Below are 27,858 nucleotides of genomic sequence, written 5' to 3' on the forward strand. Positions count from 1 at the left end.
GGGGTACAGAGAAAAAGAACGTTGTTGTTGTACCGCTGAAGTACGGGGTGAAAGTGGCGCTATCGGGGTGCAGAGACGTTGGATCTCCCATTCAAAATACAGTGTGAAGGAAAAATACCGGTATGTACAATTAATATGTAAACTTTTATAACGGTTTTAAGGCTCGTCAAAAATATACAGTATACTAGTGAACTGTAGCCGACGTTAGCTTGCTTTAGCTACACAAAATCAGACCAATATGTCAGGCTAGTTCATTATACTAGAAGCCGCAGGAAGTGTGTGCAACTAAGCTAGGAAAGCACTCGTGTCTGCCCAAATCAGAATTCAGCTCTAGCCATCCCGTTTGTTTAAATCAGTACGTTGCCTCTATTTCGATGTGTCTAAATTGTTTATATGATTCGTATATGGACTGGATAAAACTTCCAAATAGAGAGTTCTTCTCGGTAATGTTGGTTTTCTGACATACTAGTAGGCTTGACACTGGAGAGTGTGCTAACTGGCAAGCTAATTTGCTAGTGAATGCTAGCTGACTGGTTATAAAAAAAACGGCACCTGATAAAACATTATTACATAGGATAATGATTAACTGTCTATAGGCTGTTATTGATCTTGCAAGAATATATTTTATCCCTTGAGGCTATTTGGCTAGTCCCATTCAGGTGGCTGCTTTTCAAACGTCACCAAGCCCGCAGGACACACTTGAAGAAAGGCATTCAGGTGGTTGCCTCGGGAGCAAAATAAAAAGTGTTAGGCTTTTTTTTCTCATGGTATGGTCTTCAACCTGCCAACCCGACAAGAAAGTCTAGTATTTTTCGGGGCTAAGGTTGCTATTGCCAATATCAGACCGCAACAGCTGTTCCTCTCCTGACATATTCTGCCAATGAATGACTCTGTTTCCCCCCTGGGAAAGACATTGGACGACTTCAGAGCAGAAAGGCCCATCAGATCCAGCACGCACAGACAGACACAGATGAGAGCAAGCCAGGAGAGGAGAGGGACCCTCATTTCAGTAGAAGTGGGAGCATACTTGACCACGGAAATATTTGAAATTGCAAAAAAAAAAAAATGTTAGTTTGGACACACACACACACACACACAATCAGCTATCCCACTGCCATTAGCTAGCTACAGGATTCCATGATTTATTGTTGTTCCTGATCCATTGTGAAATGCTGCCCTGTTGTCAGACATACAGCGACAGCTGCACTTCTCAACACAGTGCTGAGAGCGGGGTCTGTGTGTGTGTGTGTGTGTGTGTGTGTGTGTGTGTGTGTGTGTGTGTGTGTGTGTGTGTGTGTGTGTGTGTTTCGGGTTTGGAACGCAAGGGGATCTTATTGCAGCATTTCTTCAGTGCTGTCTCTGTTGTGGGAGGCAGATGGAGATTTTGTGAACGGGGCACTGCACCTGGGATGGTTGGTTGAATCGCGTCCTCTCTTCATCTTCATGGGCTGTGTTTTTCAAGAGCATTGAGCACAGTCAGTGTTGAAAGCTTAAAGAAGAATCAGACCTATTTTAGCCTGATACAGTATTTGACCTACTATGTGAGATGATTAAAGAAGGTGCCCGTATATTAATGCGTTTAATGGGTGTCTTGGTAAAGCACATGTGACCACTGCATAAGCCTATGCCTATTGTTTTTGCCCAGAACGAGAGGTCTCTCCTGAACAGTCACTGTGGTTAGAACTGTAAGCAGCCTAATATGTTGGCCTAGTCTATAAATGGCTGCCAGACCTTTTCTTCAGTTTGTGGAGCTGTACATAGGCCTACAGTACGGTGGCTAATCAATTTCATTTGGACTTTGTAAGCCATAAATACTAGATATCATGCTGATTTATGTCGAGCAATTGGCTAGCCTATGTGAAAGAGCACAACAGTGAAAGAGACATTGAAGTAAATAAATGGTTCTTGGCAGGGTATAGTATTGTGTGCCCCAAACTGTCTCCTCTTGCCCCTCCAGCTGGCAAAGGACGAGTGAGTGTAAAATCGTAGTTAATCCGTAGAGGTCTTTTTTTTCTGCCCGTTTTTGTACATCTGTGACAGAAAAACAGGATGCGCTCGGCTCACTACTACTCATAACCAAACTAAGGTTTGCTTTTAATGTGGTTTAGTGTAGTTGCAGTGCAACTTTCATCAGCAGCATCAAACGCAATCTCAATATACAGCATTGTTTAGTATTAGGCTATGCATTTACATTTACATTGCATAGAGCAGCATACTGTGTGTCTTCTACTGTATAGCTTATATTTGGATGTAGTCTTTTGATAACATGTTGCTGTGAAATGTTGCTCTATAGCCTTAAGGGCTTTCCTAAGAGAATACCTTTAGGCCTACTTGTGGAAGTGATTTTGTCCAACTCTGAGTCCTAAGCTTTTTTGTGACATAATGTAGGCCTAATATCCCACAGGATTTCCTCCATAACTGTACAGCCAGACTAATATGTGATTTGGTATTAGCTGACTAAGTAATTGCTTGGAGCTTTCACATGACTGCAGAGAGAAGCCTTGTTTTGCCCTTGTGGCAGGTGTTTCACCCTAAGACGTGTCCTATGGTTGTACCTGACATGGGTGTTTGTTTTATAAGACAAGTTCCCCCCTCATCTTATGTTAGACTAGCTCTTCGGTAACGTTATTAAACTGAGCCGTGTAAATTCCTTGAATGCCTTACTGAAGTTTAGTTAAGAAGTTTACACCGTCAGTCTCTCCTCAGATGGAGCTTACAGCTTAGCCTATCACTCAGTTTACCATAGTGTTGCATTGCTGAATCAGCCAAACTACCATCTGGATGGCCCTCAGTCAGCAGCGACCTGATCCCCAGAGCTCAGCCATGAGCAGATTGGGTTATCTGGATGAGTTGACAGCAAATTGCTTTATTAGTATGCTAAACTACCCATGAGTGGCTACTGTCTTCTGTCTCATGATTGGCTATGTGAAATAAGTTGATGATAGGCTGAGGCCTGTGTGTAGATAATAATACCTTTTATTTGTATTGTGCTTTTCGAAACAAGGTTAGAAAGTAATGGTAGGCCTAAAAGTAGTGCCTTCAGCTCTGAGGTTGACCTAGTATTAGGCTACATGTCAGTCATTTTTCAGATGTTTGTTTGTGTTCCATGTTGGCATTCCAGGGTCTTTTTTGCTTTGTTCCACTTCATTTTTCTTTTTCTCAGGAAATGAGTTATTTGTGTATGGCGGGCTGGCCACTGCCGTGCTCTGACTGAAATGCCATGCAAATCATCTGGCAGTTTACACGGGTTCCTGTTTCGCCCAACCAACCTGTCTGAGAACAAGTGTTTGAACTCACTCAGTCTGCTCACTTCCTTCTCACGTTTCACTTTTCTTTCATTCATTTCCTGTCGATAGGAGACAGACAGTCAGACAGACAATGCTGAATGCCCTGTACTCTAGTGAAAGCTGTCACAATCACTGTAGTCGTGGAAGGGATATAGGCCCCGGCCTTGTGAAATTAGAAAGGCCCACAATAGTTGCCTATTTCAAATCAAGTCAGTCACACTTTGAAACCCCAATAGAGTTGCCTAATTTGCCATGTGTAGGCTCTGGGCTGTAGCCCATTGGATCAGTAGCCTTTGTTGTTGAAATTGGAGATGAGTGAGGCATCGTGTGTGTGTACTGAACTCATGCACTCTCCCATATCGATTGATTCGGAGAGTTTTTGGAGAACACAAAAGATTAGGTTGTTCCTTATTTCAAAAGATTAGGTTGTTCTTTATTTCAGAACATTAGGTTGTCCCCCCCATTCTACCTACCATGCCGTTCAGTTGTTAGCCTAGTGCCCTAGTATTTCTAGAATAATGCCTGTTTTTTCTCCTTCTCCAGCTGGCATATGATCTTGACTGTAACCTTGGCCCCTGGCTGTTCTCAGCTCCGCAACATGCTCATTGATTTCAGCAGCTGCTGGAAATACAGGAGATTTATGGTGTTTTTGTCCATGGTAACAGTCTGTGAAAGCACTGGGAACATCAGACATAAAAGTGCAGGACACGCTTTTGTGAGTAGTGTGGCGTGTAATAACCGAGAAGACCCAAAAAATACAACGGCAAGGTCAAGAGTGTTTAGATAATTGGATCGAGCGTGTGTTTCTTCAACAGCAGGGTTAAGTGTTCCTCAAACTCCTCGGCCCAATCTTTCAATTTAGAACCAATGTTGTCATAACAAAGCACTCAGGTTTGGTTATGACACACTCTTCCTCTTTTGCTGATTTCCTGAGTTGTGATTTTCATATAATCTCCCATTTTTTTTATATAATCTGAGTAGGAGTGTACCATATTTCCAAGTACTTCCAGCGACGCGAACAGTAACTAGCACTTAGGATGCCCTGGCCATCCAGCTGCAGTGCAAAGGTGAGGGATTGAGGGCGATGTTAAGCAGGAAGTAATGAAGTGGGCCAGATATGTTTGAAAGCCAGATCTGGAGCTCTGCCAAGATGGCAGGTCTGAAACCTCTAATGAACACCTCTCCTCACTTACCGGGTGGCTAGGGATCAGTAGAGGGCAAGAAGGACCGTTGGTTTAAGGCCTAGGCCATGTATATACATTTGGTGAGGCTGGTGGAGGTAGAAATGGGAGTCTCGCGTAGCCATACCTCCAAATCGCGTTGTTCTCAAGCCTCTTTTGGAGGTTTGGGGAATTTTAGATTAGCAGATCTGGCTTGGATTGAACTGGATGAAAATCTGGTAGAAATTCAAGGACTGGCTCATTATTAACCTCCACCGTCCTCCACTGATATGGCTCTTGTTTAGGCCATATTTCATCCAGACGGCTCCTCGATTGGTTGAAGCATGGTGGTCGTCACAATAGAGATCGTAGGTGTGATTGTGGGGCCATGTAACCGCTGAATCTGTGTTTTTTAAATAGCTTTGGATAAAAGTGTCTGCTTGTGATAAATAGCCCTAGGATTATTAAATGACCGTGGCTTTATGGCTTTAGGGTCCAGCCATATGCATTAAGGTATTATCCCCAGCCTAGATCCCCCAGACCACTCTCATACCAGGAAACAAACGTTAACGTTGCATTTCTTTGCTCACATGTTGTTGGGTCTGGTTGTCTAAGCTTAGCTTGGTCTTCTCCACTCCAGAGAAGAGATGCCTATACTCACACACACACACACACACACACACACAGAAACACACAAACACACACACAGAAAGAGAGAGAAAGACATGGCTCCTTTGTATCTCAGTGGTTTTGACATGCAGAAATCACAGAACAGAAGTGCTATTCAGGAGCGCGGAGGGGAGACGTAGGAGGAATTCTACGCCTGGAGTCCCACGCGGTAATAACTGGTAGTAGAGGGCACTCCTCCCTGAATACCAGCCCTTTCTCTCCCTGTGCCCTGACTGAAGCTGTCTTGTGTTTACCTCTTCCCTCCCTCCCCCCCCTCAGCTCGCCACACTGTGTGCTTTAATTTACAATCTCTATGGTTTGGTAAACAAAAAAGCCAAGGAACCCAAATTGAAAATGCTCCTTTGATGCCTCGCTGCCATGACCCTACTAACCTGTGTGTCTGTGTGTCTCTGTGTGTGTGTGTGTGTGTGTGTATATGTATGTGTGTATGTGTGTGTGTCTCTGTGTGTATGTGTGTGTGTCTCTGTGTGTATGTGTGTGTGTCTCTGTGTGTGTGTGTGTGTGTGTGTCTCTGTGTGTGTCATCTCACTGTAGAAGCCAGATGTGTTGTGGGGGCTGCCTGCCTTGCAGGACATTTGTATGAGTCCAGTGTAAAGGGGGCCAGCCCCAGTTGGCTCAGGGTTCACAGTCCAAGCAGCTGAGCTTAGTGCCACTGCCCTACCAAGGCGGGAGAGAGGGCGGTATGGCATAGAGAGGAAGCAAGGCAGCCATTGTGGTGGTGGGCAGGTTCCCCTCCACCCAGCCCAACAACACCCCCCTCCCCCTCCCCCCCCCCTCCCCCCCGCCTGTGCCCTTATAAGGGCAAAACTCAGCCAGCCTCCCTGAAGCACAGCTGAGGCTCAGCTCAGCTCAGCTCCCCGCCCGTCACATTTGCTCCCAGCCTGAGGGAGGAACAGCTCTCCTAACCCAATTTTAGGCCTGTTTTTCTCGCCAGTCAAAACACTGAGGTCTTAAAATATGCATATCTGCGCCACTCATTGTTGTGATGTTGAAGGTAGTTATAGTTGAGTAGTCCTTTTATTATGGTCTCTGTGTGTAGGTTAGGTTTGTTTGTCTGTGATGTTGTGTCAGTGTTCATTTTAGCTTTGGGAGTGGACCGGTGTTCATAGGCCATCAGTTTGGAGTGGGCATTGAGAGACTAGAGGTCTGTGTTCTTGACCTGTTTTTATGGGGGTGAGACTTTCTTTTCTTCTTTTTTTTTAGGTCTAGGTGATCAAAGCCAGTGACACTTGCTTTGTTGTGGCAGGTTGCAGCGAGCGTTTGTTGATTGGTCACAGGTAACATTCCCCTCTGATCTTGTACAGTAGGCATGGAAACCAGGGCCAGATGTTGCTTGAGTCCCTACATGCAGTCAAGATTGACCACAGCTTTTGGTTATTGTTCTGTAATTACCAAGCTACGATACCAGAACTAACTCCACATAATTCTACCCTAATTGAGGGTTGTTTGCTTTTTTACAATCGTAGAATCGCTGGAATATGACTGATTTTGAAAGTATTTGGTACAATTGTACCACTGTTCTTTGTGGTAGGTCTTTTTTTTATTTTTTTAAAGACCTACCTCAATTTTTGTGGTGATTGTCCAAAGGCGAGACATTTGGATAGTGTACTAATAGTTTAGTTGCATTTGCGAGGCATTGTCTCAAGCTCCAAATAGAAGCTATTTTGACTCTTTGGTGTATTTTACATCCCCTACTACACATCCAAGTTTATTAGGGATTGGGGTCGTGCTTGATCTTCCAAATCAGACCTTGAACCAATGGTAAGCAGGCTGTTTTGGAAGTAGTAAGGCATAGCCTAGGTATGCTATTATAAGGCCTAGCCTAGATATGCTATTATAAGGCCTAGCCTAGATATGCTATTATAAGGCCTAGCCTAGATATGCTATTTAGACGCACACAAAGTGTTCAGGTGGTTACCTCGTATTCCTGGATTTTAACTCAGATTAAAGGATTTCTTTTAAATCACCAACATTTTGTCATTGTACTCTACTTCCAGTTCTCTACTATTATGGGGATGTACATGCTTTCATCATAGCTGTACTACAGTATTAAAACCAGGGGGTATTCACTCTATGCACATGTTCTGTCATCTGAATGCCCCCCCCCCCCCTTTTTTTTTTTTATAAATATGTTTTTAGGGCATTTCTGCTTTATTGGGATAGAGACAGTAGAGATTGACAGGGGGGGAAGACATGCAAGACGTGTCGAGGGTCGGAATTGAACCAGGATCCTTGCGATTATGTGGTATGCACATTTGTGTGCTCCACCACTAAGCGCCCCATGCCCCCCTCCCCTTTTGATCTCTTCCTCTTTGATTCATCTACTGGTCAGGTCTCAGGTCCCCAGACAGAAGCAATCGATGCCAAGATACCAAGTCTGCCTTGCTGATTCATGGAACCATCATAAGTTCATGATTACTGTATCTGATACTGTAGAGGTTCCAAGCTAAGTTTAGAAACTGACCTCTGAATATGATTAGTTGGACACACATACACACACACACACACACGCACACACACGCACAGTGGGTAGAGACAGACAGACAGGAAATTAATGTTTCTCTTCTCTGTGTGTTTCTTTGGCAAGCTTTTGTTTATAAATCCATTTTTTCACGTTCAGAGCAGTGCCTCAGAGGAGACTGAAATAGTTAGGTTACCTGGGTGAGAGAGAGGAAGCTCGAAACTAAACCTATCCCACGCATTTAGGTCAGGTTCAGCTGGCTACAATTCGAGAGAGAGAGAGAGATTTCCTGCTCTCTTTCCATATTGATCATTTTCAGGCTGCTGGGTCTTCTCAGGGCGTTGTGTAACACAGCTCTGTGTATCCTAGTTTCCACCCTCTCAAATGTAGGACACATTATGACATCAGTTTGCCAAATATGGCGAATGATGTGATGCGAGTCGTTATTTTGTGACCTGACGCAATATCCTCAGATGGAACAACACACTGTGTTGGTTAGCACGTCGGGAAGGTCTAGGCCTAGTCTCCGGCAGCCGTACCTGTAAATCGCAATGTTCTCACGCCTCCTTTGGAGGTCTGGGGAATTAAGATTAGCCGATCTGGCTTGGATTGAACTGGACGGAGTGATGGGAGAATGTGCTCGCAATTTCATTGGATGTAGCATTCTAAGAAGCCTCCCCCCACATGCCTGTAGAATGGATGCTTGTTGTGAGTGTTGTCTTTCCTGACTGGGTAGGACTATGTTGCAGAGTTGTTGCCTATGCTAGCTGCCTATGCTAGCTGCCTATGCTAGCTTGCAACATCAAAGACAATGAAAGAAAACCCGAGGAGCTCCGCCAAAGCATGGTCAAGGTGTTTGATTGGTTTGACACCACTCATTTCAAACAGGTTTCCATCCCTTTGTAGCTGCTTTCTGCAAAGGATTTCCCCAGGCTTTCTGAACTAGGAAAGCCTGGTCTCAACAAGGTTAGTCTAGGCCTTTATTATTATGTTTCTTTAAAGTAAGAAGTAAGGTCATGTACGCTAATGTGCCAAGAGATTTTGAGTCTCAAATTAGCCAATACCCAGATTGCTTTTCTGATAAGACTGAACTTTGTCCCTTTGGGCTCATAAACACACCTCAATGTCCTAGTCGTCCAAGGAATTGTTATGGGAATAAGCGTATTAGCGCTGCTGAGAACATTGGTTTAGAACAGGCTTATGAAAAGTTCCAAACCAATTTAGTTGATTCTAGAATTCAATTAATTAACTGAAAAATCCATTCCTCCTCCTCATTGTTATCAGTTCCCATCCTCACTTGACTGAAATGAAATGTGATTGGTCCCTACTATGATTGGGTGGACTGAGAGGAAGACTACCACCATACTGTTGCTATGCAGAGTTGAAGGGTAGGAGGGCTTCGTGTTTTGACACACACAGTCATTTACTCATGGGACGACGGGAATCTTCCAGTCCATTGAACTTCCACTGGGCCTAGGCTAACCCCTGGCTGAACCCCGGAGAATGTATGCTACTAGTCTAGCTCACGCTAAGACAGATGTCTCTGCTTTTACGCCACAGGAGAAACACTCTGCCAGAGCTGAGGACTGTTGCCATAGATGGCATAGTGTACACACACACACACACACACACACACACACACTGACATGCAGGAATCCTTAGGCAAAGTCACATGGGACCATAGTAGACAAACATCATCTCTCCTTGCGTGACCCCTACACTCACAAGTATGGTTTCCCCTGTGGAGATGAGGCACATTCAAGTAAATAATTGATTTTCAGGTTGAATCATAGATTGCCATGGTCGTCAACAGCTGTCACGCTATCCAGGTTACAAACACAGTTGGTTACCATATGTTGTGGAGGTCTATCCAAATATGCTATCAGCAGTGGGTGAGAGCAACAACAACAACAAAATGTAGTCAATTAATCAATAATTGACTACACAAGAAATTGAAGGGAAAATGTAATGTGTCCAATGTGGAGGCATACCAGTCTTGGAACGTATAGGATAGAAATTAAAATAATGAATGGTCCCACAATAATTTCTAGGTGTTTTTTTATCCTGGTTTGGTCATTTATCGACCACAAAATAATTTAAAAAAAATAAACAGTTGAGTATCAGTGGCCTATGTTTATGATATTGTGTGGTGGTGTTTCCCTTAGTGTTACTATGACAATGGTCTGTCAATAATAATGTAATAACGCTGATAATGAAACTGACTGGCCCTTCCTCTTTCTCTCTCTCTCTCTTTCTCTCTCTCTCTATGTATCTCTCTGTCTCTCTCTATACATTTACATTTATGGCATTTAGCAGACGCCTTTATCCAAAGCGACTTACAACAAATCCATTTGTTTAAGTAAGTGAATCATTTATCCATCAGTCATCTTAAGAAAAAGTAATCTATGCTAGGACCATGGGCTATTGGCAGTCACAATGCTAGAAGAAGGAAAAATTACTAGGAGAGAAACTTGTACAGGGGGGTGGTGGGGATGAAGAGGTCTTTAGGTCTTCTGTCTCCCTCTCTGTCCCTCTCTCCTGAAGGTAGCTAACAGCTGCCTCAGTATAATGGAAGGCTGTTGGGGACATAAAGTCACCTCTGAAACTGTGAGCCAGGAGACAAGTGTTCTGACAGGGCTGTTAACCAGACAAAACAGACCTTTAGCTTCTGTCTATTTCTCTCTTTCTGTCTTTCCTTCTCTCTCTCTCAAAGGTCATTGTATTTAGCCCATTCACCCTAAAGTCTCACTGTTCACCACTACCACCGTCCCTGAAACAGAAAGTACCTGCCATGTTCCTCAATTGTTCTCCTCTTCTGCTAGAGAGATGATGACAGGGAAGTTCCCCGTCTGTGAGCGTGAGAGGCCCAAATAAGATGCTGTTCTGGAGTGTTCTAATGTTCCAGTTCCCTTTCACTGAGCAGAGTGGGCACTGGGATCTTGGGTCTTTGTGTTCTTGTGTAAACCTCCGACACAGACCATTGATTTTTATGCACGTCTCTTCTTTCCTCACAGAAGTAGGCTATGTGCCTAGTCAGTCAGTGTAAGAGCTTGGCTTTCTCCACAGCAGAGGATTGTGCGTCTGGTTAGGCTACATTGAGTCACATTTCAAAACATTGAATATGGTCCGAAGCAATATCCAGGCCTGTGACTAAGCTGTCGTCCTCGATCTGAAGTCAGTATTCTGACTCATTCTATAGTAGGAATTGAACCACAAGCGAAGTGACTTCCACTGTACAGTAATTCACTTTCCACACCTTCTCTTTTTGCTAACAGCAACAGTGAGGAACAAAGCTTTCCTGAAGTGCAGTGTGTGTGTGTGTGTGTGTGTGTACTCTCGTCCTCTGGGTTTCTCCTACAGAAATGTCGTCTGCATGTGCTTCCCCCTGTCCAACGGCCCTGTGGTTACCATGGTGACGGTTAGCACCCAGAGACAGCCCTGCAGGCGGTAGCTTGGCCTGTGTGCAGCGTGTATGTTCCTCAGTCTGTCTGTTTCTGTGTGTGTGTGTGTGTGTGTGTGTGTGTGTATTCCTGAGAGTGTGTGTGTGGAGCATGCCTAGCTAGATTCTGTCCATAATTCATGACCACAGAGAGGAGACCCTGGGGTCAGGGGGTCAGGTGGAACAGCCATTATCTATTGCAAGCTGCACCACAGACTGACAGATCAATCAGCATTAGATTAGCAGCTCCATGCTGTTCAATAGACATGAGCTTGTAATGGAAATGTCATAGTATTGTTGTTGTTGTTGTTGTTGTTGTGGTAGTGTTTGTCACCTCGCAAGTCACAGACTGAATAGTGACCGATTTACACGCACAGAAAATATCCAAAGCGCTGCAAGTCGTCAGGTGTCGAGTAATGAGTTATGTCCCATTGTGTGAACGTGGCCCTGCTCGTCCTTTCTAATGACTGCAGTCCACATCCTGGGCTTTGGTGCCGTCGGCACATGTTTGTCGAAGGAGGCTTTTCCTGTTCCGAGAGACTCCCTCGTACACGGAGGAGCCGCAGCGTCGGTGGTCATTATCAATGGTCAGTGTGTGTGTGTGTAGAGACATGCTACTGTGATGACTCATCACTCGCTCTCATCATCAGTGAATGTCCTCTCCGGCCTCGGACAGACCCGGACCCTAGGCTAACTGGGATCAGTCCCTTTGCTCTCTGTCTCTCTCTCTCTCTCTCTCTCTGTCTCTCTCTCTGTGGCCAGGGTTGAAACAGTGGTGCTTGTGTTACTAGGGTCACTGGAAAATTCCACTGGCCCTGCTGCCTCTTGTGAAAAACATGTTTATTCTCTCTTCCTGATTCCAGTACCTGCTGCTGCTGCGTGTGTCAGGGGAAACGCTGAGTGAGAACATCACTCCATCATCATTCCACAGAGAGAGAGAGAGAGAGAGAGAGAGAGAGGTGTGTGTGTGTGTGTGAGGGGGGGGGGGGTTGGCCAGTGAACTGTGTGAGCGGATGGAGTGCCTGTTGTGTGTGTGTGTTGGTTTCATTGGGATGTGTGTGTGTGTGTGTGTGTGTGTGTTGGTTTGTTTCTCTGTGCATTTGCAGCTGTGTGTTTCTGGGTGTGTAACGCTCTGGGGAGGTGTGTGTGTGTGTGTGTTGCGTGAGGAGAGGGCACAGTGCAGTGGCGTGGAGAAGGCCACTCGTGTTGAACCGTGGGGATCCTCCACCATGACCATATAAGGACTGCTGCTCCTCCACTCCTGTAGTCCCTGTGGGGGCAGTCCTGCCCTCTCCATCCATCCATCCATCCATCTATCCCTCCTCTCCTCTCCTCTCATCCCTCGCTCCCCAGCCACGCAGGTTGGCTGGAGGTGTGGGGGAGGGGAGGGAAGGGGTGAGGACTATGTGCAGTGACAGATGGGAGGCGAGGTAGAAGGATCTGCCGCCTCTCTCTCTCTCTCTCTCCCTCCCTCCCTTTCTCTCTCCTTCTCTCCATGCTGTAGGTAGTGTGATAGTTGTTTGTGTGTAACCCATCACAGCAGAGGAGGCTGAGTGAATGTCTGTTGTGTAGGAGGCCTGGCTTAGTGGACAGGCTTGGCTGGGTGAGAAGAAGCACTGTGTCGAGTGAGTACTAGGTGTGTGTGTGTGTGTGAGCGTTTGTACTGGTGTGTGTGTACGTTTGTACTGTTGTGTGTGTGTGTATGTGTATGTGTGTGTATATACGTACGCATGCATGTGTGCGTTGACGAAGGAAGGGGGCTGCTTGGCATGTGTTCTCTTTCTCCTCGTAAGGAAACAAGGTCAGCGTGTGTTGCTGCTGTCTCTTTCCTTGGCGATGCTGCCTGTCTTTAACATGTTCAGGGATGCCCCACTGACTCGCTGCTCCTGCGATGACTTCACCGTTTCCACAGCGTTGGGAGAAAATGACAGCCTCTTGTTTGGCTGCTTTTGAGAGTTTTTAAAATGCTGGCTTGTGGATTGATGGTGTTTTGTTTTGCAATTTGCACTACTTTCTTGGACATGTGTCTTTAGCTGGGCTAACCATTCGCGTCCCTAATCCTTAGAATTCACATTGGAGAGGTGGATCAGCCTCGGAATGTTCCCATCTTCCATGGAATGATAGGATTCTCACTCTGGGCTGCACTGATGCAGAAATGCCACGGTGTTGGAACTGAACATTTTTTGGATAGTGTCTACTGAACACTATGCCATGGGTTTTGCACCGTTAAAATCCAGATGCTGAACTAAATACACCCTCATACGACGGCATACAGCCTCTACCGTAGTTGCTCTCTCTATTTGACTCATCACACCAAGCTAAGCTAGGCTAAGTCGTGGCGTAAGCCTTGCCCCCCCTCTCTCTGTTGCTAGTCCTGCCTGTGTCTGTCTCCCCTCAGGACAGTGATGATGGTCTTCAACCAGGGGAGGCTGGTGGGGGTAGGAGGAGGACAGGCTCATTGTAACGCATAGAATGGAATAAGGAACAATATCGAAACATAAAACCTTTTACAACGATCCCGTCCTCCGATTTCTACCTCCACCAGCCTCCCCTGTCTGTGACTGCCCGTGCCCTGCAGAGGCGATCTGGGTGACCATGGTAACCATTAGCAGCGTTCACCGGGCTAGCAGATCTCACTGGCTACTCCAGTTAACATGGAGAACAGCTGAGAGACGGGGTTTAATCATCCCTGCCTGACACAGATATCGCTTTCACGTCTGAATAATTTAGAGACGTATTCAACCTACAAGAAGAAAGGGGAAGTTGGTAAACGGAAATTTGATATTGTACTTGTGAGCGTGTACACACACACACCACAGCAGCAGCATGAGAACAATATGTGGTTAGGTTACATTTTACTGCTGATTTTGAAAGTATCTGATGAGGCTTGCTTATGGATCTTATCGCGATTGCACTCATTTTGCGACATCACCATGCCAAGATGATGATGAGGTTGTTGTGACAGAAACTTTTTTTGATTTTGCCTTTCAGAAACCAAGAGGAAGTGGATGATATAGAAGGCAACCCAAGTCCTCCTCCAGAGAAGGTAGAGTAACCGTCATCCATTGTCCTTGGTAGCCTAGCCTACGACTTGTTTAGTCATGCCTGTCTGAGACCACACTTTACTCTACCAACGATGCAGAACAACCAGGCAACAATACTGTGGTAGATATAATTACATGGTAACTTGATCTAAGATTAGTCCCTATTTGTTTTGTTAAGTCTAAGACTTTCTCTGCGGTTAATATCCTCTCAGCCTTTCGGTAGTGAACGAACATGTTTAAGAGTTAAACGGTAAGTGGTTAGTAAGTATGGGGCTTTACACACGACAGGGCCGTCTCGAAAACTATACTCTGCTAACCATGGCAGTTACAGTGGCTAGCAGTTATGAATTGGACCAGGTGTTTTTCCTCCATCACAAGACCTGATAAGGAAATACTCTGAGCCCTAGTTATGAAATATGTCTCCTAAATGATATAGGGCTGGTTTCCCAGACACAGACTACGACTAATCTTAAACTTAAAAGTGTCTTCAACTGAGAGTTTTCTCATTGGTTTCCTTATGTTATTTAATTCAGGACTGGGCTTTGTCTGTGTCCTTAATTTCAGCCCATAAGATTCAGAACAGAATACAAGTTCATGATTAACTTGTCCTGTGCTGAATCCCATATTCATGCCGTTTGTTTTTTCAAGGCACGCTCTCTCCCCAACAGAGGTTGTTTCAAACAGCGAGAGAAAAGTCATTTAGCATTCTGCTCGTTTGGACTTTTAATTGCACAGAGGAGCTGTAATTACAAAGCACAAAGCCTTGTGATTGTAGCTCGTTTCCACAACCGGCGGCAATAAATGTTCAGGGGCTCGTTTTAGGTTCTGTTTATGAAGGTGAAATCAGGACAATGTAGCTGGTGGAAGTATGCTTGTTATATTACCTCTACTGAGGACAAACACACACACACACACACACAGCAGAGAAAATAGAGAAGAGAATTACTCATCTAAACTGACACTTTGACAGGATGTCCCCAACAACAAAGACATGAAGTGACTGTGATGTTTGCTTTGCGTTTCTGTTTAAATCCCTAACGGTATTATTTTTGGGTCCTACTAGATCATTTAGGTTCACTTTAAAGAAAGGGCATTGCGAGAACCCGTCTCTTAAAGCCAACGAGAGAAAATGTAGGCTAAAAGACCTTTTTATTGAGGTATCATTTCCCCCAATTTGACCCAGTCTAAGATATTATCTGACTTAAGAGGAACTTTAAATCACTGCAGTGGTTTTCAGGTTTAAGATAGCTATGAAAGTGGAACTGTGTGTGTGTGTGTGTGTGTGTGTGTGTGTGTGTGTGTGTGTGTGTGTGTGTGTGTGTGTGTGTGTGTGTGTGAGAGAATTCCCCTACATTTTTGTCATTCTGACTGTGAGAACCATCTTAAGGGCAGACTGGAAGGCCTTGTGTGACAGTAAGAAGCCTGCTGAACGCTTCATTATCAACCACAAACACTCTGCCAAGGTCTCTCCATCCATCATCCCCGCTCCTCACTGTCACCTTGTTAAAGAGGCAGGGTGGTGTGTGTGTGCGTGTGCATTTCAGACTCATCAGACATTCAAAGAATTCCCATGATACGCATTAAAAGCATAGGAGATATTAGCTTTGCTGTTGTCAGTGTTGTGCAGACAAGGTACCTGGAGCACCACCCACTGTACAGTTAACTGGTACCCCATTAAGGCCTCAGTCAGTAGTGTTGTTGTGATAATCAACATGACTATTTCCTTCTTTCTCTGAATCTGGTCCTGTGTTTATTTGGACTGGACACGGGCCTGGGGAGTTGTTGTTTTTATTTCTGTGTGCGACTCCACCACATGAGAGACAGGAAACACTTGTGAATCTGTAGTGTCCATCTGACCCTGATAGCCAGACTCAGGAGAAACACCATTGTGTTCACGTCCTCCTGCTACTGTAGACCCACGGACACATCAGCATCGGGAGCCTAGCTACTGGGAGAAGCCACTGAACTGGGAGAAGCCTAGCTACTGGGAGAAGCTTAGCTACTGGGAGAAGCCTAGCTGCTGGGAGAAGCCTAGCTGCTGGGAGAAGCTACTGAACTGGGAGAAGCCTAGCTACTGGGAGAAGCTTAGCTACTGGGAGAAGCCTAGCTGCTGGGAGAAGCCTAGCTGCTGGGAGAAGCCTAGCTGCTGGGAGAAGCTACTGAACTGGGAGAAGCCTAGCTACTGGGAGAAGCTACTGAACTAGGAGAAGCCTAGCTACTGGGAGAAGCCTAGCTACTGGGAGAAGCCTAGCTACTGGGAGAAGCCTAGCTACTGGGAGAAGCCTAGCTACTGGGAGAAGCCTAGCTACTGGGAGAAGCCTAGCTACTGGGAGAAGCCTAGCTGCTGGGAGAAGCCTAGCTGCTGGGAGAAGCTACTGAACTGGGAGAAGCCTAGCTACTGGGAGAAGCTACTGAACTAGGAGAAGCCTAGCTACTGGGAGAAGCCTAGCTACTGGGAGAAGCCTAGCTGCTGGGAGAAGCCTAGCTGCTGGGAGAAGCCTAGCTGCTGGGAGAAGCCTAGCTGCTGGGAGAAGCCTAGCTGCTGGGAGAAGCCTAGCTGCTGGGAGAAGCTACTGAACTGGGAGAAGCCTAGCTACTGGGAGAAGCCTAGCTGCTGGGAGAAGCCTAGCTACTGGGAGAAGCCTAGCTACTGGGAGAAGCCTAGCTACTGGGAGACGCCTAGTCTAGGTCTCCTACTGGGAGGCCAAATGTTGAATGGCAAGCAGAGTCAGTAGCCTAGCTCCTGGGGGAGGTAGCGTAACGCTTCATGTCAAGTAGGATCAGGTTCTGTTGACTGCTAGTGTAGCGTACACGGTGTAGTGTACATACTGGCTCGCTCCCTGAGGGTGTGGAAGGTGGAGGGCACCAAACCTAGCCAGTTGCGAGCACAGACACTAACACGAAGACACAGGACGAATTAAGACATTGTAGTACATTCACTGAGATAGTGGACTCTTATGAGTGAGCACTGTAGTCCAGCAGCTCCCCCTAGTGGTTAAAAGTGGAACATGTTCCAGTCGTTGTAAAGGTCTTAGAATAGCAGATTCTCTTTTTCTGTGTTTCATGTTTATGGTATCATGTAGAAGCAGGATTACATAACATATCAAGAGGTTAGTTAATGGGCTACAATTGGTTGATAGGTTGAATAATTGTGTTTTCTGTTGTGTATGTTTTTTTAGACGGTACTGAAAGCAGCAATGTGAGAGATGAGATGAGAGAGAGAGAGATGTGGTGTGTATGGCAATCATGTGAAGATTGCAACACTAGCTCTCTTTGTGATCAGATCTGTGTGTGTGTGTGCGCGCACACACGATTATGATTATATCAAATTTACCAACACCCTTAGGCTTGGAAGACATGGCTACACTTTAAAGCGGTGGAGCCTGTCTGTGCTGTAGCCCCCTAGTATTGTTGTAAACCATGTGATCCTCTAGATGTTTGCTCCAGTAGTGAGTACATTGCCCGTGCTAGATCACCCTCTTAGCAGTAATTATGGGCTCCGTCATTCACTGTGGCAGTAATCATACTCCCCTCCATCTGATGTAGCTATCCAAGTGTGTAATTATGAGTTAGGAGATAGTGGACTCTTATGAGTGAGCACTGTAGTCCAGCAGCTCCCCCTAGTGGTTAAAAGTGGAACGTGGCCCAGTCGTTGTAAAGGTCTTAGAAAAAGAGAATCTGCTATTCTATGTTTCATATTCATAGTGTCATGTGGGCCTCAGAAGTAGGATTACATAACATATCAAGAGGTTAGTTAATGGGCTACAATTGGTTGATGGGTTGAATAATTGTGTTTTCTGTTATGTGTATGTTTTTTTAGACGGTACTGAAAGCAGCAATGTGAGATGAGATGAGAGAGAGAGAGGGATGTGGTGTGTATGGCCATCATGTGAAGATTGCAACACTAGCTCTCTTTGTGATCAGATCTGTGTGTGTGTGTGTGTGTGTGTGTGTGTGTGTGTGTGTGTGTGTGTGTGTGTGTGTGTGTGTGTGTGTGTGTGTGTGTGTGTGTGTGTGTGTGTGTGTATATGTGCGCGCGCGCACACACGATTATGATTATATCAAATTTACCAACACCCTTAGGCTTGGAAGACATGGCTACACTTTAAAGCGGTGGAGCCTGTCTGTGCTGTAGCCCCCTAGTATTGTTGTAAACCATGTGATCCTCTAGATGTTTGCTCCAGTAGTGAGTACATTGCCCATGCTAGATCACCCTCTTAGCAGTAATTATGGGCTCCGTCATTCACTGTGGCAGTAATCATACTCCCCTCCATCTGATGTAGCTATCCAAGTGTGTAATTATGAGTTAGGCCTCTGGTGACCACCCTCTAAGCACCGCTTAAGGTGTCTTCTGAAAATGGCTACGGCCTGTTGCTACCAATGGAACTTTAACGAGCAGCTCAACTGGTGTTTTAAGACTTAAATACCCCTTTCTCTTTGTTTTTACGAGACTTGAGATCTTAAAGAACTGAACTTGACCAGGGAGGACAGGCAGAGAGCCTGGTTCTATCCTCTTTATTGACTCAGGCCTGTGAATAAACACACACCAACGCACATGAGACACACACGCACGCACACACACACACACACACACACCCACACGCACACTGTGAGACTCTGTGGAGCCACTGTTATTCTATTACCAATTCACAAGAAGCACATATAGTAGGAACAGGCATTCCTTGGACACCTAGGCTAACCCTTCATTACAACTAACTAGATCACAGTACTATATCCCACAGATATAGTCAACATCTAATACTATAACAGTACCACAGTTAGCATCTAATACTGTTAGGGATGGGCATTTGAAATGTTTTGACTGTTTGAGTACTCAAGTATACACTCACCGAGCACTTTATGAGGAACACTCTACTAATACTTAGTCTTTGCTCTCAAAACAGCCTCATTTCTTCGTGGCATTGGTTCCACAAGATGCTGGAAACATTCTTTTGAGATTCTGGTCCATGAGGACATGATTGCATCACGCAAATTCCTGCAGATTTTTCAGGTGCACTTTCAAGCTGTGAGTCTCCCGTTCTACCACATCCCGAAGGCGTTCTATTGGATTCAGATCCGGTGACTGGGAAGGCCACTGAAGAACACTGAACTCACTTATTCCCCACACCATCACACCACCTCCACCATGAGAAGGTGTACAGGTGGTCCTAATAAAGTGCTCAGTGTGTGTACACTGCAACTTTAACACTTGCACTTGCGGATAAACATAGTGGAGATGAGAGGAAAAACTCTCGTTTCAGCAATCAGCCAAACCGTCAGCCGAATATGGCAGTCTATCAAAAAATGGATCCAGATAACTCATTTGCTTTATTTGTAGCCTAACAGAAGCTACCGAAGCTGCTAAACCGAATTAGAACAGACACCCGTGAGTCTTAACTAGTCAGAAGCACAACCAGCTTTAGAGGCCGACTCTTTTGGAAGGCAGGAGCAGCAAAGGGGCGTGCGTCCGTCCGTCCGTCCGTCCACGGGGGCCGAGAGCAGAGGAGACGAGAGGCATAAGAGGAGAGCGGTGAGGAAAAAGGTTAAGGCCGAGTATTCAATCACCAGCTAGCCGCAGCTCTGCCATTTCTTACCTTCGGTTCACTCAGTACGGCCTCAATTTACAGTAGGGCGTGTGAAAGAGTAAAAGGTGACATCTGTTTAAAGATCGAGTTTTAACCGTCACTCGTAAGTCAGGCCCGTCCCTAAATACTGTGTACTATACCACACACTGGGAGGTAAACAATTCTGAAATGGAATTTTATCCCCCTCAACGGACCTCCTTGGATTGTTTTAGCGTTCAATAAAAAGATGTTTACAAAAACATTGTTTTAGCCCGAGTATCGGCTATTAAGTCCGGCCTTTCACGACATTCATTTATATACAACTGCTGGAGCTGTAATCGCTATCAAAGTCTATAAACGTGATCGATGACAGCCTCTGTTGGGTGTGCTACTTACTGTATATACAAACTGAATTGTGATTTGTGAATAAGTGTATGTTTATCACTGAATGTTTTCCACAGTTTTGAATAGTTTTGAATAGTTACCAATTAATGGTACAGTAAATGCATGTTTTCATGACCTTTTTTAAGTAAAAATGAATTTAACATTTCCTTTTTTTCTATCATTGTATTTTGATCAGGTTTGCTGGAATGGGTAATCTGCTAAAAGTCCTTACAAGGGATATAGAGAACTATCCACATTTTTTCCTGGACTTTGAAAGTAAGTCTGAGGGAGAAGGAGTTGTTGCAGAGATGAGGAGATGAAAGGTGTAACCACTCAACTATTTTTTCCCCCCAGAGTCTGTCAGTCTGTCAGTCTGTCAGTCCACAGGTGGTTCATATCTCAGACCGCCTCCTGCTGATGGGGCTGTGAAGGACTCAACCTGACCTGTGCCTCCCGTGCTCTCACCTCTCTTGCCCTCTTTCTCTGCTGGACCTTTGATCAACTCTGAATGACTGTCCATAACACATCACACCTCTCTCTCTCTCTCTCTATCTCTCTCTCTCTCTCTCTCTCTTTCTCTCCCTCTCCTTTTCCTCTCTTTCTCTCTTTCAGAAACCAAATGGGGAATCTTTTAAAAGTGCTGACTTGCACAGACTTTGAGCAGGGGCCAAACTTTTTCCTTGACTTTGAAAGTGAGCAGAGCTCTTGCCTGGCCTGGCTTCTTTCTCTTTACCACTCTGTAGAACTACTCAGGGTTTGGGGTTCCAAATTCCACTTCAACTGAAATTCTAATTCAAGAATTGAAAAGTGCCATTTGTTTTTAAATGAAGAAATGTCAGTTCTTAAATTCGAATTTTTAAATTCACTTGATTTTGAATAAAGAATGGAATTGATCCCAGCCCAGCTACTAACCCTACCGCATGCTGCCCTGTTGTCCCTGTGCTCATAGGCCCTCACTGCTTGCCCGTCGATGTCACTTAACTGAGTCATTTCTGTTTAGAACGTGACGTTTTTGCATGCGCCTTTTTGTCATAATCTTCAACATGACTTGTCTTGCCATATACCAACAATCATTCATTCACTCCCCATATTACAAAACTAATGAATGACGTCATCCCGTTTCATTGGCTGTTATATTCCGATGCCTTGCTCTTCGCATGTCCTGATGCATTTCCCCTGCTGACACTGACATCTTAAAGACATAGCTCGTCTTGTGTTAAAATAGAGCGTAGTGTGATCGTCAAATATATAATGTTTTTATCCCCATCTGCACAATAGATTGTTGATTCAAAAAATCATGTGCAGTAGGCTGGATCATAATATAGACAGATCAACTGAACTGTTAACATATTAAAATCTCCTTGGGCCTTTTTAAAACCTTACACACAAATGGGAGAAGGCGTACAGTACCAAACACACACTTTTTTGGGGGGGGGGATGACATGCAAGATAGGTCGAGGGTCGGAATCGAACCAGGAACCTATACGATTACGTGGTAAGCGCATTAGTGTGCTACGCCACTAAGCGCCCCCCAAACACACTCTGTAGTGGCGTTGCGTCTCCTCTGGTTGTCACAATGCTCCACGTTGGTTACACTCTGTTTTAAAGAGGAAGTGGTGGGGAGGGGAGGGAAGGGGTTTATTAACCAACCAGGTCAGTCAAAGTATTTTAACATCAAGGGACTGCGTGGTGATGATGTTCTATATTTAGTCTTCTGTTTCAACAGAATTTACATTTGCGTGTGTGTGTCACAGCTTATGAAATGGACATGCCACTAATATAACTTTTTAAGAGCTTGTCCACTAGCCTAAACGCTTGAGCAGAAAGCTCCTGCTGTAGATTTGCAGGTCATGCTTCTGTTAAACCACCAGTCCCGAGCCATGCCCTTCTGTAACCCAGAAGAGAGCACTGTCCACTGGCTTGTCTCTTTACAGTGTAGGTTGGACACTGCAGATTCTTGTTCATGTGATGCCTGAATGTTTTACTCCCTTCACAAGTAGAGCAGTCAACCGATGACATGTACAGTATCACATTAGATCATTGCATGCTGCTCCTTATTGACAGTCAGTGATAATGCACGTCAGTTCCTGAATAGAAAAGGAATCGTTATTGTAAGAAATTGTCGTACATGCTTCCATCAGTGTCGTTATTGTTGAAAGCAAGTGTCATCACTTTTATATGACTCATAAGAGATTGTCATGTACATTGTTGTTGCTGTTGTTGTTGTCTTTTTTGCATGCTAACCGCTAGCTAGGCTAACCTCTGTGACCTTCCTGTCAGACGCACAGCCAACAGACTGTGAGAGGGAGGTATGGAACCAGGTCAACTCTGTCCTGCAGGACTCAGAGAGCATCCTGTCTGCCCTGCAGGCCTACAAGGGAGCCGGACAGGAGATACGAGATGTATGTAGCAGTGTTGTTTTGAATACACACACACACACACACACACACACACACACACACAGCCTTACACACACACACACACACACACAATGTATACCACTCAATAATTCATGTTTGCCCATCAGACTTCCTGGAATGACTTTCGATCCCTATGAGCTGTTTAAATATTCCATATAGCTAGAAGATGTATCGTTTATCATCACATTTATTTTCCATATCGACAGGTCATGCATAATGCACGAGTGAATTTTGGTTCCTATATAGACCTCTCATGTATAATGTACCGTGGTGTCTATGTGTCTGCCCATGCTTCCTCAGGCGATACAGAACCCCAATGACATGCTGCTACAGGAGAGGGCCTGGAACTCAGTGTGCCCGCTGGTCATCCGGCTCAAAAAATTCTACGGCTTCTCAATCAGACTAGGTAGGTTTTAGAGGGTCCATGTCCAATATTCTTTCATTTTAAGGGCCTTGCCTTTTTTCTTTTTCTTTTTTTCTTCTTTTTTTTTTAAAGCTGCGTTTCATACCAGGAAGTTGTTCCCTCCCTCCCTCCCTCCCTCCCTCCCTCCTCCTCCTTCAATCATTCGTTTCCTCTCATGAGTCTCATAAGTGAATAAGTAAAGCAATATTGCGCAGTTGAGTGAACGCGGGCATTACATGTAGTAGGAAACCTTGTGGAAATGAAATAGCATTTCTATGAGAGCCCATTGATGCCGATGTAACCCCGTCACCTCTCCTGGTGGTGTTGCTGGTTGCAGAGAAGGCGCTGAAGAGTCTGCTGGAGTCTCTGACGTGTCCGCCCTACACTCCCACGCAACACCTGGAGAAAGAACAGGCTCTGGCCAAGCAGTTCGCTGAGATCCTCCACTTCACCCTGCGTTTCGACGAGCTCAAGGTACACGCACACACACACACACACTCAGCATCTTACGCTCTCTTTATGACACAAACTAGTGGAGATCATTCATAAATGATTTCCCCTCTCCGTCTTCCAGATGAGAATCCCTGCCATCCAGAACGACTTCAGCTACTACAGACGGACCATCAGTCGAAACAGAATAAACAACATGAATGTAAGAGTTCTGCTAACATACGCCGTTTAGCTGACGCTTTTATCCAAAGCGACTTACATTGCAGTGAGTGCAGACATTTTTCAGTATATACGGTCCCAGCGGGGTGATGAATACTGAGGCCTGATGTCGTGGAACAACCGGACAGTATGGCTCCTAAATACAGATCTACATGTTGACTCTTCCGGCCCTTGTTGTCGTTTTTGTTGTTGTTGTTCAGTTGGATATTGAGAACGAGGTCAACAACGAGATGGCCAACAGAATGTCCCTGTTCTACGCCGAGGCGACGCCCATGTTGAAAACCCTGAGCACCGCTACGACAAACTTTGTAACGGAGGTGAGAGCTCTACTCCCGCCACGTGGCTTTGTCGTTGCCGGGCTACGTGTGATTTGTGTCAAAGACGTCCAGAAGCTTTCACATGGTAGTTTCTTTTGTCCAGTTTTGTCATTTTTAGGTGGGTCACTGTTTATGAAGTGTTAGTGATATTAATAATCCATTACCAGTAGTCCTTATTAAGCATAATCAATGACTATTATTTCCCCCCCCCGCCCCCCAGAACAAGACATTACCCCTGGAGAATACCACTGACTGTCTGAGCACCATGGCTAGCGTCTGTAAAGTCATGCTGGAGACGCCGTAAGTACTCCTCCTGTTATTACACACACACTCTTCTCTATACTCTCATCGGTTACACCTAATTTATATCAATTAAACAACTCTCTTTTCTTTTTCTCATTGTCTTTACGTCCCTCCCTCCCTCCCTTCAGGGACTACACCAGCCGGTTTAACAGTGAGGACACCCTGCTGTTCTGTATGAGAGTGATGGTGGGCGTCATCATCCTGTACGACCATGTCCACCCCAACGGGGCCTTCAACAAGTCCTCCAAGATCGACGTGAGCCTCTCTCTCTCTCTCTCTCTCACTCTCAGCCTACGTGTACCAAAAGTAGGTCACATAAGGCAGAATCTTTTGTTATGGATAGGAATAGTTGTACTTTGTTTTAGAACACTGCTTTGCGTTCCCCCCTCAGATGAAAGGATGCATAAAGGTCCTGAAAGAACAGCCAGCAGACAACGTTGAAGGTCTCCTCAATGCCCTGAAGTAGGTTTCAAGCCCCCATTTGACAGTCACTTATATGTACAATTTACTAATCATTTCCAAATATATTTATATTATCTCTGAATACCAAATTAATACTTGATTGTTTGTCATCTCTTCTCATTTTTCATCTAATTCTTATAATCTTTTAGGTTCACCACAAAACACCTGAACGATGAGTCCACTCCGAAAAACATCCGATCGATGCTCCAGTAACGTTTTTTTTATATGAAGAGGATCAATGTACTGACCTCAGAAGATGTATATGTTTACATTATTTAAAGACTTGATGTTAATACTTGTGTGTATTTACATAGTCATTCCCTCCAAGTTACTGAAACAAACATAGAGAGAACATGTACCTTTACTTCGGAAAAATGAATTGCCTGTACTGTTATTTGTCAAAGCACAAATTATGGATACCTTTCAGCCTTACGCACAGCGTGGCAAGCAGCAGCACAACAGCAGAAACAACCGCTCCGGCTCCTGGGTTGAGTTCTAGGTCATCATCATTGCAGTCGAGGCTGCACAGATCAGCAGATCACCATATCATATTGATGTGGTTCCTGAGATGTTTTAACACTTCTCCAGGTATTGTGAAATCTGATAATCTGTGTCGCGTGACTGTCATAAAGATGACCTGGAATACGACTCTGGCCGTAGGAGTGAATAAGGCCTAATCGTTGGTGGTTCTGTGTCAACGTGGAAGCATAAAGAGGGAAAAAGTGATGATGGTTATTGTGGAGATGACTTGCATTTGTCTCAGTAAGTTAATGTTGTTGTGCTGTGTTGGCAAGGTGATGACAGAAAAGGCGGTTATGCGCCATAAGAAATAAACAAATCAACCAAATGTTTTTTTTTTAAAACCATTGTATGGCAGAGGATGGAATGATACCGTTTGTATTTTTGTTTTCTTTATTTTTTTTTCATGTGTGAGGTCTGTGTGGCTCTTTGTATCTAACAGAAATCCATTGCTCTAAAAAGCAGCTTTAATTATAAATAAAAATGATGTCAAGTATTTTTTAAGTGACACAGAGTGGCAAAAGATGACTTTCTCCACCATTTTGAGATCTCTACTCAGGTGTTAAGATGGCGTCGATGAGCCTTAACCTTAAACCTTTCATTGTAGTTCTCAGATATCACAAAAATACCATTGAAGCCTCTGGCCACATCTCTAGTCATTCCTCCATTCTATGCGTCCTTTCTCCTCACCTCCTTAACAAAACGTATTGGAATAGAGCTTCTGAAACTCAGATCTTCTACTATGTGTTTTGAGGAAGCAAGATGGGGGATGTGAGGAATTGAGGAAAGACTTTTGAGATTGGACCTTAGCCTTTGTCTCTCACTTCAAGACAAATGAACAGATGTAAAGTTAGTCCCTGAAAATGAACACAATACCATTGATCATTTCATTACACAAGTGCCATTCTGAAGAATAAAACCTTTGTCACCTAAATATTTATACTCGCATCCGATATACAAAGAATCTTATTTCTATCACTGATTTTGTTAAATAATAATTCAAAGATATCGTAGGGCCATATCCCAGCATTAAACCTGGCTGTCTTGGGTTTTAGTGTTGGATTAAATATAAATTTCATACTTGTGTTGAATCCTGTGTAACCTGTTTTGCCTTTTGAACAGTTCTTTCCTCTTCACCATTGTTTCTTGTCGATGAACGTAGACCAAAGGGGCATTATATGAATATCTAAGCTGATTCAGCTTGTAGACAATGGTTCTTCATCTTTGACATGGTTCAGTGGTAATATCAACATTGAAAGGAGAGTAGTATTGGAAAGTATGCAAAAAAGAAAAAGAAAAATGTCATTATTAGGGCTGGCTTTTGTGATGATGGAAATAATGTGGTGTTTGCTCTGTGACTTGGTGAAACAGTTTGGTGGCCTGGCTGTCTAACGTGTAGGTCAGACAATCGCTTGTTATGATTAATAACTGTTGTACAACCTATGAAGTATTTTATTTTTCATAAGAGTGTGGAATGTTTAATGATGGGCAAATGCAAAAAAAAATTAAACACATTTGCATTTTGAGAAGCATCTGAAACAAAACAGCCTGTACAAAATGAAACCATCCTAGCTTTGCAGTATTTTGAATAATCCTTCTTACACTGCTATATCAAAGTCATGTACAGCGTATTAACCATTGATAGACCTTAGACCAAGTCTTGATCTGAAGTGGGAGCACAACTTTGCCTTAAAGTATTCTGATCGCTGGACAGCAGTCAACCATCACTGTATAGACCAACCTCAGTCAGTTATCTGTGGCTAGCTACATTGCTAACATTGCAGCTTTTTGAAAATCTACACATAGTCAAAGTATCGATATTTATGATTTTTGATATTTCATCTAAGCATCAAGAATAAGCCATATAACTAATACACACTCCTACGCCTCAACATCTCTACTCCTCATCTTAAATACTAACATTGAGAGCAAAACATCAAATATCCACCAATGATTTTAACATCATGTTAATAGTTAAAAGAGTTTATCATTTTTCATCTTTTCTGTTTTTCCATTATACACTATGATAAAATGTGAGCCATACTTTTGTGGGTGATGGATGCAATGTTTATATGCAATGAATGAATACTGTACATGGACTAGACTTTCAGAAATGTCAATCTAAATGTACGTATGATATTGATACTGTACATCAACATTCTGAGGTTGAAAAAAAGTTTTTTTTTTGTAAAACTTGTCAGCGTTGAAGTACATGATGCTTTTTCTGCCCTAGATATGCCACTGTGTGTGTTGTATGCAAGCCGTGTTGAATATTGAGATCAAATTGGATTTGTTTTAACTGACAATATTGTTATTTGTTTAATAGTTTTGGACGCTGATTCAATGTTTATAAATTGCTTTTGCTTTATATTGCCTATTGAATGGATGTGTGAATTGAAAAATAAAACTGGTACATTTCTTGAACACAGTCTGGCTTTGTTTCTACCGTAATATTGAATGAAATGTCTGTTATGTATTCATTATTAATCTCTCAGAGAAGGAGGCCAATTTGGTTAATTCACAAACCTTCTCATAAGTAGACAATAGTCTTTTCTCAATTGTTAGGAACACGACTCCTCGCGTCCTCTCCTCCGTCCTCCACTCACGTCCTACTGAAAACACATTGGAGGAGAAGATCTAGGTTCCTCCCCTTCCATCTCCTCCTCCAATGCTTTTTGAGAATGGAGGAGAGGATGCGGGGAGTCTTCCTAACAACAGAGAAGAGGCTATTGTCAG

The 27,858-nt window shown here is 44.2% G+C and overlaps 1 protein-coding gene across 7 annotated transcripts; it reads left to right on the plus strand.

Moving 5' to 3' along the window:
• On the plus strand, positions 1–27,546 carry fam49a (family with sequence similarity 49 member A). 7 transcript variants are annotated; one of them, XM_083688415.1, is made up of 12 exons: positions 1–120; positions 14,029–14,083; positions 20,226–20,305; positions 22,310–22,431; positions 22,750–22,855; positions 23,190–23,326; positions 23,427–23,504; positions 23,722–23,838; positions 24,059–24,138; positions 24,270–24,396; positions 24,533–24,603; positions 24,753–27,546. In XM_083688415.1, exons 3-12 carry the CDS (start codon positions 20,236–20,238, stop codon positions 24,814–24,816), a joined length of 972 nt encoding a protein of 323 aa, XP_083544541.1. In that variant the 5' UTR covers positions 1–120; positions 14,029–14,083; positions 20,226–20,235; the 3' UTR covers positions 24,817–27,546. The 7 variants fall into 7 exon arrangements, with proteins under 7 accessions (XP_083544541.1, XP_083544543.1, XP_083544542.1 ...); XM_083688417.1 differs by lacking the exon at positions 1–120 and adding an exon at positions 4,324–4,354; XM_083688416.1 differs by lacking the exon at positions 1–120 and adding an exon at positions 13,860–13,879.
• Positions 27,547–27,858: the final 312 nt, after the last annotated feature.

The sequence above is a fragment of the Argentina silus genome, assembly GCF_951799395.1.
Source record: "Argentina silus genome assembly, chromosome: 17".
NCBI classification, from domain to species: Eukaryota; Metazoa; Chordata; class Actinopteri; order Argentiniformes; family Argentinidae; genus Argentina; species Argentina silus.